This window comes from Pipra filicauda, unplaced genomic scaffold (assembly GCF_003945595.2).
Source record: "Pipra filicauda isolate LSUMZ 115617 unplaced genomic scaffold, ASM394559v2 scaffold287_size946512_pilon, whole genome shotgun sequence".
Classification (NCBI taxonomy): domain Eukaryota; kingdom Metazoa; phylum Chordata; class Aves; order Passeriformes; family Pipridae; genus Pipra; species Pipra filicauda.
The window spans coordinates 91,897-104,396 of NW_024104406.1; the positions used below are offsets into that span (position 1 = coordinate 91,897).

General features: G+C 46.2%; 1 protein-coding gene across 5 annotated transcripts in view; it reads right to left on the bottom strand.

The window, feature by feature from the left end:
* The window catches only part of MYO9A (myosin IXA), a 169,347-nt gene that overhangs the window by 58,154 nt on the left and 98,693 nt on the right, over nt 1-12,500 (bottom strand). For all 5 annotated transcript variants that reach the window (XM_027724157.2, XM_027724137.2, XM_027724165.2 and 2 more), the window contains one exon: nt 8,051-8,167. In XM_027724157.2, the coding sequence (XP_027579958.2) occupies nt 8,051-8,167 (117 nt within the window). The remainder of the gene's footprint in view (nt 1-8,050; nt 8,168-12,500) is intronic.

The window sequence follows — 12,500 nt, forward strand, 5'->3', positions numbered from 1 at the left end:
AGTTCCAAGTTATTCTCTTGGATTTAAGACAGCATTGATCTTTTGCGGGGAAAAATGGAGATAAGATTGGGAAACAAACACTTGCAGCATGAAGACAGCCCACCAAAACAGCCTTCCAAGGTGAAAAGTGTCCAAGCAAATCCACTCCAGCTGCAAACCTTGGGAAGAAATTCCTACCAGCACCCACAGTTTTGGGATGAGGGCGATGGAGAGGCTCCTCTGTGTTCCCCTTAGTTCACGGCATGGGCAAGAGAGTTGTGAAGAGATAACCATCCAATGTTTGGGGTTTTTTTACCCATTGGCACCATGATCCCTCACAGCCTCTCAGGCCAACTTCTAGTAGTTCACCAGGGGAAAGGCTTTTCTTTCACTAGATCCATATTCCATAACAGAAATTGCAGGACTTGGTGAGTTACAGATCTAAATGGCCTTTTTCCCATCACTTTGATGATTTTGTGAACCTCAGCCATATCTCACCCCAGCCTTTCTCCAAGCTGAAGAGCCAAAGCCTGTTTGGTCTCTCTTCTCTCCTACAACAACCTCCTGAGATGCTCCTCAAGACGTGGGTGCACCAAGGTTTCCTGTGTTGGCAAAACAAGGCCAACACTGCTGTGAATTCACAGCTTGCTTTGCATCCTCCTGGCCCCTTCCTCTCTCCCAAACCAATCCTGCTCCCCCTCAGGCAAGGGGAAGCCGTGGACCCCTAGCCGGGAGTATGTTGGCCCACAAGCAAGTAAAACCTGCCCCTTCCCAGCTCAGACTATCCTTCCTACTCTTCTTGGGAGTAGAATTGTGGATCTTTCTCCTTCATGTAGGTGTTGGTTATTATAAAATTGAGCCTTCTGCCCACCAGGTGGATTTGGCAAAGCCGGGGCAAGAGGGACATGGGGATGTGACAGCAGATAAACCTCACCCACACAGGGGGAAAAACAAGCTCAAGGTGGTACAATTTCTGCTGCAGCTTCCGAGCCTGTACATGACTTCTGTTAAACATCGAATTAATAACAACTAGTTACAAATAAAACTGTCCACCCAGCAAGCCTGTTGTCATCAGAGACAGGTGAAGAGTCTGAAAGACACGTGCACAGAGAGCTCCACCAGCAGCTCCTCAGTGCACCACGCCCTGGGGTCCAACCAAAGCCATCTCACTCACACACAGGCTCCATTCACCCGTTACAATTAACTAAATAAAATTAATGAGAGAGGTAAAAGCATTAGCAAATGAACCAAAGCTCAAGTAGGGAGGAGAAACTCCCTCTCTCCTCTGCACCTCAGAAGAACCCGAGAGCTGCCAGGAGCCCCGGCTTTCAATTGATTGGCGTTATCTGCACTCCGGATTTTGTAAGACTTCCTTCCTGAGACCAGCTTAACTCCACTGCCAGGAATGTAAACCAGACTATCCACAAGTCTCTCTGTGCTACGTCTGTTTTCAGCAGATCACATCGCTCGGGAGGAAAATATTCCTTCTGTGCCCAACTCCTGCCCAGGGAACCACCTCCGGCTGACCCGGCACAGTGACCGTGGGCAGAGCGGCCACAGCTCGTGAGCTGGAGCTTTGTGTGACACGGACTTGGGCTGCTGGAACAAGTGAAAACACAAGGAAAAAGGCATTTAAGCACAAGGATAAGGCTCTAATCCATTTTCCCAAGAGTTCTTTGGTTACTTTATCCTTCGGTCTTCCTCCCTATCCCAGGGCCAGGCAGACTCTGCCTCTTGCCCGTGCCATGCCAGGGATGAAGGCCCTTGGCCAGCTTCCCAGGGTTTGCATCACTTGGAGAAAGGCCCATGAGAAACAGCCGTTTGAGCAGAGGATGGGAATTGGGAACCACCAGAGCAAGGACTGAACCTGGCAGAGGAACTCGCTCCCATTCGCTGCTTCCCGAGGGTTGATCCTTCTCCTGCTCGTCCCAACGAACCCTTTTGTTCCCAGACATTCATTAACTGACAGCCTAACGAGCAGAAAGCTTCTGCCTCATCTTTGTTTTAACAACATTTCAGGGAGAATTCTCCTTAAACTCTCTGCATAATCAGCAGCTCCTACTTTATCCATATTATACATGGAAAAAGTGACGATGGAAACAGGACAAAGTGACTTTTTCTCCTCTTGATCCTTTGCATCGTCCCTGTGTAAACAAATCCCGACCCCAGCCACCCCACCCCTGAAACCCCCCCTAGATAAAAGTCTCTATTCCATCACATAAAACCAAGACTTAGAAGATGAAACACTCACGTTCCAGAATCCTTACAATTTCCCAACACCAGCTTTCCCAAGCACGGGGCTGATGTTCTGTGGGAGTAGTTAAGGCTCTGCCACGAGTGAAGACTTTAAGCTGAACAAGGTTTTTAAGCTCCCACAGACTTGATTTCATATGAAATAACTGAGCACCAAAAAACCTTTCCCTTTTTTTCCAGTTCTGGTTCATTTATTGCATTGAAACTGCTACCAAATATATTTTAATGTGGGCGTGGAAATCCATTTATCACGTGAAACATATAGAGTAAAAACCAGCTATTTCAGTTATAAAAGAATCCTATTAAAATATTTTAAAGCTCCCTTTTTTATAATTTTTTTGCAGACATCCACAATTAAACATGCCCAGAACTATAAAAATAATCTGCATTTAACAAAACCCCTGCAGGTACCAAACAAGGTGAGGGTGGTTCATTCTGCCCTGGTTGTCACACAGAGCAAACCAGCATTTTTCTCACCTCACTGTTCGTGTAACTCCCAAACCACCCCAGAATACAAAGTCTCAGACCTTGTGAAGGGGTTTTTGCAGAGTTTCATGCCAGACAAATCCTGGCAGACTCTGCTGAGAATCAGGTCATTTGTTGTGGAGTTTCCAAAAGAAACAGGTCAGTGGATGGCACTTGGTAAAGCTTTTCAAATTGAGAAATTTGGAATTTGTGGCTATTTTTCTGCTTTCTGGTCCAAAAAATCTCCTGATACCTTGGCAGAAAGGGTTATATCAGTTTTTCCGTGATAAAACAGCAGAAATCTGCCAGTACAGAGCCAATTCCTGCAGCAAGGTGCAAAAAAATTATTTCCATTGATGTCTGAGTAAATGACATTATTTTGTTAAACAGCCTATTAAAAACCTGTGATCTGAGTAGTTTTAAGACAAAATTTGCAGCCCAATATTTAAAGAAAAGAATCAAAGGAGTTTTCTTTACAAATCTTCTAATTCTTGAGTTCCAAACCCACCCTTTGACCAGGAGCCACGAGGAAATCACTCGAAGATGAAACAGAATTTAGACCTCGATTTGCCAAGTCTAGTTTACGTGTTAATGTTGTTTCTTTATCAAAACTAACATTTCAAATTCAAAAGTGTGGCTGCATTAATTAGCATATCAAATCTACAGGAAAATTACTGTGATTAAAAGCGTACTTTTATAAGCAGTTTTAAAATCTGGGCAAACCCTGGTCAGGGAGCCTTTCTGCTTGAGATGATAAAAAGAAAAAGGCCTCCTGCTTCACTAAAACTGGCCCAGTCAGGACATTGGAACCCAGCACGAGTTTTAAGGGCTTTTGGCAGAGCTCTGGAAGCTCCGTGCTTCCCAATTCCCAAAATGCCAATAAATAGTGAATGTTGGAGCTGATTTATGGAGCCCCAAATGCACGTTGGTGATGTCACCCCCCCACCATGGAGGTGTGTTTTGGCAATCACAAAGAGGTTTGTTTCAAATTCAGGGGGGCAAAAAAAAATCTCATTTCTTACTATTTTTAAATTTTTTTTATCTCTTTGAAATTGTGAAATTTCTTTGGTTTAAAATATTCCAAAGCCGATACTGGAAAAAATCTCCCCCAAAACCCAAAACAACCCCAAACCCCAGCACCACTAAATCTAAAAGGACAGCTCCAACCTGCATCACCCCAATACACACAGTGACTTTGATATAAAGTGAGAGGCAGTGATTTGCTACAAATTTGGAAGTTGGACCCCAAAATTAACGAACTGATGCACATTAAACACATTGTGCGTTCAGCAATTTTTCCTCTGTTTCAGGTCAAATCACCAAGAATTAATTAGATGATTAAATTTAAATGACTTTTCTTCATGGCCATGAATTCTTCATGAATCCAACCATGAATTTTCTTTATGGTCATTAATTTTAATGAACTTTCTTCATGAATTCAACCATGAATTTTCTTCATAGCCGTTAATTTTAATGACTTTTCTTCACGGCCATGAATTCTTCATGAATCCAACCACAAATTTTCTTCATAGCCATTACTTTTAATGACTTTTCTTCATGGTCATGAATTCTTCATGAACCCAACCATGAATTTTTTGCCATGGCCATTAATTTTAATTTTCTTTGTGGCCATGAGTTCACCGTCATCCCCACGTGGGCAGCACATCACCCAAAAACAGCAGCAGGGTGATTTAGGAAGAAATTAGGACACTTCACAAGAACCAAATGGGAAAAGCTTAAACAAACCCCTTGGAAATGCCTTTTGATCCACCACAATCTCCACTTTATCATCGTTTGGAGCAACGAGATGGACTTCTAACAATTCCTAACCTGATTTATGGAAGGGGAATTCAATAAGAGACTCTCTGAGGTTGAGTGATCTCATCCTCCGGAGGAGGAAAAGGCTCTGACCTCATTAATAAAGGTCAAATTTCAGACAGTTTGTAGGGGATCATGAGAACATAAAAGAAGCTGAAAGTGAGGGAGAGAAGACCCAAGGAAAAGGGAGTCAAAGTGAAGCCGATCCACAGCTGCCATTACCATGAACTATCAAATAACTTATTCACAACTCTGCTCAGGAATAATATGCTACAAATCCTGTCAGCAAGCAAGATAAGCCAAATCCCACTGTGTTTTCCCAAAATAATTCACTGTACATTTAATTAAATTTGGATATCAAAGGTCTGATTTACATCTCCCAAATACTTGCTTGAAAATAGGGAAGAGCAATGGCCGAGTGTTTATTTTTTTCTACCCAGCTTCATCTTTTGATCTTCTCTGTACTGCTGACATCAAATAAACACACACTGGGATCTGAAAATTTTCTCCATTCCCATTGTCCCACTCAAATCAAAATTTACACTCACAAAGATAAACTTTCATGTTAATTTTTCTCATCAACTTCTCCCATACACACTCTGAATTCAATGGTTTTGAGCCTTACTTTACCTCCGTACAATGTGGTTTTCATCTAAGAGAGTCCTCTGCCCCAAATCCATCACCTGACAACTTTTGAACCTTCCCAACCTTCAGGATTGTTTCAAAACATCCCTTGAAAGTCAGAGGAATATCAGTGGCAAGTGTGGGCTGGGATCAATCCCAGACATTTGCTGCAGGGTGAGTCACATCTTGTCCACTCACTGCCCACTCAGGAGTTGCTGAGGTAAAAGGTTGTGTTTTTCTTTCAGAAATAAGGGATTTGGTGTGTTTACAAGATTTTTTGAGGAAGCTGGTAGGTACCAGCACGTAGATGTCATCCAAGTCCTACTCCCAGGGTTTGGAGATGCCACTGCTCCAAGTCCATCTCCCAACCTCATGACCACACACGGGAGGTAAAGAACCTCTATCCTCAGCTGGGGCTTCTCCAAGCACGAGCTGAAAAGGATTTCAAGAGAGTTGTGAAGTGGTAGGAAAGCCCAAATTAATGGGCACTGGCTCCGTCCCTCCAGGGTGGTGACTGTTGGTTGGTGTCTCAGCCGCAGGGCCAGGGATGTCCTTGGTCTGGCAGCCACGTTATTCCTTGAGGGCAAAGAAGCAGCTATTCCAGGCCCTGCCCAGGCCAGGGAGAGATGTCTCCTCCCTCTGTGCTGGAAGGACTCAAGGCAGGGGCTAAAACAAGGGTCAAGGAGGTGACGTGGTGGAACCACTGGAGGGAAAATCGGCTGGTCAATGTTTAACGAAGCTGCTCCGTGCAAGGCACATAAACCTCTCCTTCATCCTCTGCCCAGAAAATGGGGAGGATTTGGCATTTTCCTGATTTCTGGGGAAGAGGAGGGGCAGGCACTTAGCTCTGCTCTGGGGGGACCAGTGACAGGACCCGAGGGAATGGCCTGAAGTTGTGTCAGGGCAGGGTTAGGTTGGATCTCAGGAAAAGGTTCTGCCCCCACAGGGTGGTCGGGCACTGACCAGGCTCCCCAGGGCAGTGGGCACAGCACCAAGGCTGCCAGAGCTCAAGGAGCATTTGGATGATCCTCTGGGGCACCTGGTGTGACTGTTGGGGATGGTCCTGTGCAGGGCCAGGGGTTGGACTGGATGATTCCTGTGGGTCCCTTCCAACTCAGCAGAATCAGCATTTACAGAGCACTCCGAAGATAAACGGAACCGCAGTCCTGCCTGAGGAGCAGACATTTCCTGGGATTTTGTGCACTGCCTTCCTGCTTCAGAAAACCTGGCACGGGTACAGCCCAGGATGGCCTGGCTGGATCCTGGCATGTTCCTGCAGCTCTGGGTGCTGGGTGTGTGCCAGTGGGGTTGGATCTACTCTGGCACAAGGGCAACACCGCTCCTGGCACTCGCTGCCTGACCTGGATCTTACAGCTACACCACGTGATGTGGGGCAAAAAAATGGGTCAGAAACCTGGGAACTGGGAATTCATGAGACAGTACGGGGAGATGGGCAAGGGGAAGGTGGTTACGCTCCACGGGAGTCTTGGCTGCAGGAAGCAGAGGGTTAATGTGCACTGGCAGTGCTGGAAAACAGCAGGAATTTGGGCTGTTCTGGCTCTTACCTGCTGAGATTTGAGGTTGGGAACCAAAGTTTAATGGCCCATAAACACCCACCATGGTGCCCTGCCCTCACAGACGTGCTGACTAAGCAGGCAAGAGTGTCCTAGTCTGCTTTTGTATTTAAAAATTAATTTAAATAAATTTAAATAATAAGTTTAAAAATAATTGGATTGGTAATAAAAAATTAATTAGCATTTGAGATGCATTTCCTTATCAAAACAAATCCACCTTTCCTGCTTCACTGAATACACAAACAATGTGGTGGTTTTTTTTTCCTGACAGCCCAGACAAAACCTGTGATGACTTGGAGAAAAAATCAGGAAAGAATACAACATTTTTGGTAAAATATTAAACAGAGGGGGAGGCAACACGTGCAGTCAGAAGACTCACTGGGTGTTATCACTTTAACAACCTCTTCTTGTCAGAAAAGCAGAGAACCAAATTTTACAGGCGTGGATTTATTTCCAGGCCTTCATCAGGCTCCACAAGGATTTCTGGGGAGTTAAATAAAGGAGTGACTGTGCTGGAAGCCTCTGCAACTCCGCTCCTATGGCACAATCCACACGGAGTGTTAGTGTCCAGTACAACAATCCCCCTTTTGGCAGCTGTGGCTTTAGTTTGGATGCACAACCACCCCCCCAAAAACACGCCCAAGATTCCCAAGCCAAGGGTAGTTGGGAGCTGCAAGCACATGTGTGCACATCCATACCCCTGGGAATTTTGGGGTTGGTGTCCCCCTGGCATGACAAGGGTGGATGGATACACAAGAGGTTTCGGAGAGGATGTCCTGGGTGCTGGCATCCAGCCCCTGCTATCACAGGAAACCTCCTGTCATCCTTCCATCAATTCCTTGGGAAGGTGGTACAGCACCGCACCGGCTTCACTTTTCTCATCCAGACCTTTTTTTCTCCATAATTTCAGTTTTCTACTCCTTATAGATGTGCCACCTACAGACACCACAGCTCCTTCACCACTTCTCGTTATTTTTATGGAGCAATTTCATCACAACCCCCCACGTTAGCAAGAATTCCCCTTTTCCCCTCAATTACATAGAGTCCTCCAGTTTTACATACAAGGAGGAAAATTAGTTGCCATCACTCCTGGAGGGCGTGGGGGAACAGGTTGTTGTTGCTACAACAAAATCTCTTCCCTGGTTGCTTTGAGGACATAATATTTGAGGGGCTTCACCCTCCTCAGCTCAGCAAACACCACTTAAAATAACAATGTCCTCATTTATTAACCAAGGAAAAGTTAACTTGATGTTAAGCAGGTGCTGTCAGAGCTCGAGTCAGGTTTCACCTATTTTAAAACCACAAGAGCACAGCCCAGAGAGCTGCTGGGACATTACCTTGGTGCTCTCCTCCATGTCCTTGGAGTTGAGGAGCGCGTGGTTGATCCGGAACACGATCCAGTCGAACAGGGCGCTGTACAGCGACTTGGCCATGGAGTTCCTCACAGTCACAGCCTGAGGGGGAAAAGAAGAAAAGGTCATTGCAAAGGATTCCTGCTCTGCTCTTAAAATGGCTTTTCCTTCTCAAGCTCCCACGCCCAATGTTCCTATTTCTCCCTTGCCAAAGCTTTTGTTCGCTGTTTTAGTTTACGCCGCGTGTGCCAACAGGAGCTGGGTGCAATCCCAGGGCTGGGAGATGTGGCCCTGACTTTGGCTTGGCTTCTTTCGGTACGTTCAAGGGGATGATACACAAGATCACACCATAAATCCCAACGCTGGTGGCAAAAGGAAAGAAAATAAATATATATTCTGTGGTGACCAGTGACAGGACCCAAGGGTCCTGAAGTTGTGCCAGGGGAGGTTTAGGTTGGATCTCAGGAGAAGGTTCTTCCCCCACAGGGTGGTCGGGCACTGAACAGGCTCCCCAGGGCAGTGGGCACAGCACCAAGGCTGCCAGAGCTCAAGGAGCGTTTGGATGATCCTCTGGGGCACCCGATGTGACTCTAGGGGAAGGTCCTGTGCAGGGCCAGGAGTTGGACTGGATGATCCTTGTGGGTCCCTTCCAGCTCAGCATATTCTGGGATTCTGTGATATACATAAAATGTATAAGATATATATAATAACTTCACCAAGATCCTTGAAAAGTTCCCTGCAGGAGAGGGAAAGAGGAGGGTTGATATTGCACAGCAACAACAGCAAGTGATGGGAACACGCCTGCCAGGTCAGGCAGTGCCTGGTACCAGCAGAAGGGTCACAAAGGGGGAGGCTAAAATCCCTCTAGGAAATCTGACTGTTCCTGAAAACTTGAAGTTTTCCAGGTCCTGCCAACAGAAGCTACAAATCACAGGGAGCAGGTTCACTGCTCCTCCAGCAGCTCTCCCAGAAAAAAGGAATAACATCCCCACCACGGTGCTCCCAGCCACGATCAAAGAGATTTCACTTGATGGGATGAAAGCCAAGATCAAAGGAAGGTCCTTGGGCTTTGGGAAAGGCACCTCCAGACAGAACCAGAAAGCAATCCATATTTAAAGATTATCTTTGTTCTTGCTGCTTCTGATTCTTCTCTGGTTTAAATGATTACCCTGAGTAGAGCCTTGGTACATATTAATCCCCTAAAAACTTACGGTACCATGACTGTTAGATTTCGGTTTGTTTTTGCCACTGTGGAAAAATAAAAAAGGAAACAGTAGGTTCACACATAATTATTTCAATTAAAGCCTGAACTGTAACAAATCACTGCTTGTCACACATTGCCTTGAAATCCTTCTCACCAACCCTCCCTTCGAGGAACATCAGCTGAGTGGCCTCATTTCACTGACCCCAAACGACACCATAACGCTCATGTAGCATCATTCATCTTCTATCAGCTTATTCCCACCTCTTTTTCCCTGGATTTTTGGAGGTGGCATCATTTAGTGTGACCACAAGCTGTTCTGCCAACGTTTTCCTTTAACATGTAATGAACCCAGTGTGTGGTCTCCATTTCTCTCCCCCTACAGCTGGAACAGGAGCAGGGAGTGACACAGTCCATGCCAGGAGAGGTTTAGATTGGATATTAGGGATAATTAGGAACCCAAAACCATAATCAACAACCCAGATCTCAAATTTTTCAACCGCTGCTTTTCGAAGCAGTGGGTGAATGGGAAGAGCTGAGAGGAAACTCCTGACAAAGTAAGGTATGGAGAATCCAGGGTGGGTGGAGCTCACCTACACATGGATCTCACTGGCAAATCTGCTGGCTCTTAATAAGCCAAGTTCTTTTCTCTGTTGTATTGACAAATCCAGATAATTCCTGGGCTGGGATGCTTGTGTTGAGGGAGCTTCCCAGTCTGACCATTCCCGAGACTCACTGGCAGTCACCCCCCAACATTCCTCAACACTGGGGCCCTGCAGGCTCAACACTGTCCTCTCAGGCACATCCTGGGGTTGTTGGGGTGTCCTGTGCAGGGCCAGGGTTGGACTTGATGATCTTTGTGGGTTCCTTCCAACTTTACACACTCTGGGATTCCGGGAAAATTTATTCCCAGAAAGGGTTGTCAGGCATTGGAAGGGGCTGCCCAGGGCAGTGGTGGAGTCCTCATCCCTGGACTAAATGATCTAAAGTTGTTGTGATCGGCATCGGATCCAGGCCACCCTAAAAATAGATCAACTTCTGGAAACATCTTCTGCCAAAAGGAACACAGGGAAGACAGACTTAAGAATTAAAATGTCTCTTTGAAGTGTTTTGGAACAAGGACTCACAGTTCCAGCAGCGACAGCCTGTGTTTTACAGGCGGGAGAAGATATAATCTCAGAACCCCAAATCTGCTCAAATTAAAAGCCTCCGTAAAACACATCTGTACGTGTTCAGTAGATTCATAAGAATTGAGATTACAAAGTCACTAAACACAGGAGCACATCCTCTGCCTGCTGCTGCCCCCACAGCATCCCCCAGCCCCAATCCAGGGCAGCATTCCCTGCTCCTGCCATTCTGAACTCAGCTGAGGTTTGAAACTCTGACTTAAGGTCTGGTTTTGCTGGAATTTTTCAAAATATTTGGCGGTACCCAGAAAATCCAGGGAAAGAAGAAGGGTTAAAATCTTCACCAAGCTTATACACGTAAAACTACAAGATATTGAGGGGCTGGAGCGTGTCCAGGGAAGGGAACGGGGCTGGGGAAGGGTCTGGAGCACCTGGAGTGGCTGAGGGAGCTGGGGGGGCTCAGTCTGGAGAAAAGGAGGTTCAGGGGGGACCTTCTCTTTCTCTCCAACTCCCTGACAGGAGGGGGAAGCCAGGGAGGGTGTCAGGCTCTGCTCCCAGGGAACAAGAGACAGGATGAGAGGAAATGGCCTCGAGTTGTGCCAGGGGAGGTTTAGGTTGGATTTTAGGGAAAATTTTTTCATGGAAAGGATGGTCAGGCATTGGAACAGGGTGCCCAGGGCAGGGATGGAGTCCCTATCCCTGGAGGGATTTAAATGCCCTGTGGATGTGGCACCTGGGGACATGGGTCAGTGGTGGCCGTGGCAGGGCTGCAGCAATGGTTGGAGTCGATGATCTTAGAGGTCTTTCCAAACTAAAGGATTCCATGATTCCAAGACACCCAGCTAACCTTTGACAGCCATTTTCACATGATCTGCTGGAATATAAAGTTCCCTCGTGATCCTTATTGGATTCAGTGTTTAGTGTGCTGACTAAACCAGCAAACAAGCAAGAGCAATAGTTCAAATCTGAGTACAAAACTAAAATACTTGTAAATTTTTCAGACTAGGGAGAATAAATAAAGCCTGGAGAATAGAGGATGGGTGGGAACAAATGCTCAAGGGCTTGGAAAGGCAAAGAGCACATAATTACAGCAATATCCCATAGCCTGCATGCCCCAGGTAGAACAAGGCAAAGAGATCCTGCTGAGTTGGACTCGATGGTCCTTGTGGGGCCCTTCCAACTCAGGGTATTCTCTGAGGAAAAACCATCAAGATGACACTGGTTTTAGTCACACACTTCCACAGCCAAGAGGAACATTCCCTGGAGTGTGGGTCTACTCACTACAGTGAGATCCAGAGTGATATTGAAACACAAGAGCCAGATTATTTCATCAATTCCTCAATTATTCCATCCAACCAACCCAACCTTGGAGCGATTCTGGAACAGCAACCCCCTCTGACATTCAGCTTTAAACATTTTTGACCCAAACAAAACCACGGGATGAAGGGCTCTTGTAACCAGCATAAACAATCCCCCTAATATTTTGTTTAAAAAGAGCCTGCCTAAAATAAATCACTGTCTCTGTGCAGGGCATCGCTCGACACGGAGGCTCCGAAAATCAGCAGAAAGCAAAAGCAAAAGCAAAGCAAAGCTCATCCCTTTTGTATGCCTTAGGAACTAAATCGATGCACTGATCAATTCCGGGTAAGAATAATTCCAAAGGGGGATTTATGAGACAGCTCCAGGTCCCTAAAGGCTTCAAACATCTCAGCTGGTTGAGAGGTTTGCCCATCTCCCCTCATGGCTAATGTGAGGGATGATGCAGCAAGGTGGGGGGATGGATACTTGGGTATGGGCAGCTCTAATGATCAGTTCATAAAAAAACTCATTAATATTACATTTGAGCAGCCATTTATACATTTGAGTTTGCTCAGGAGGGTTTCTGAGCATCCCTCCACTGCTGCCTCCCCAGCACAGGCGGTGCCACACGCTCCTCTAGGAAAGTGAGGCAGGAAAACCCAAAGCCTGTTTTGCATGGAAAAAAATGCCCTTAAACACTCACATATTGAAGACCACAACCCATCTGGGGTCACTACCACAAAAAACGCAGCTTAGGAGGTGGGTTTAGACCCCAGTCCCTGAGCACAGCCTCGGTTAATGAGAAGTG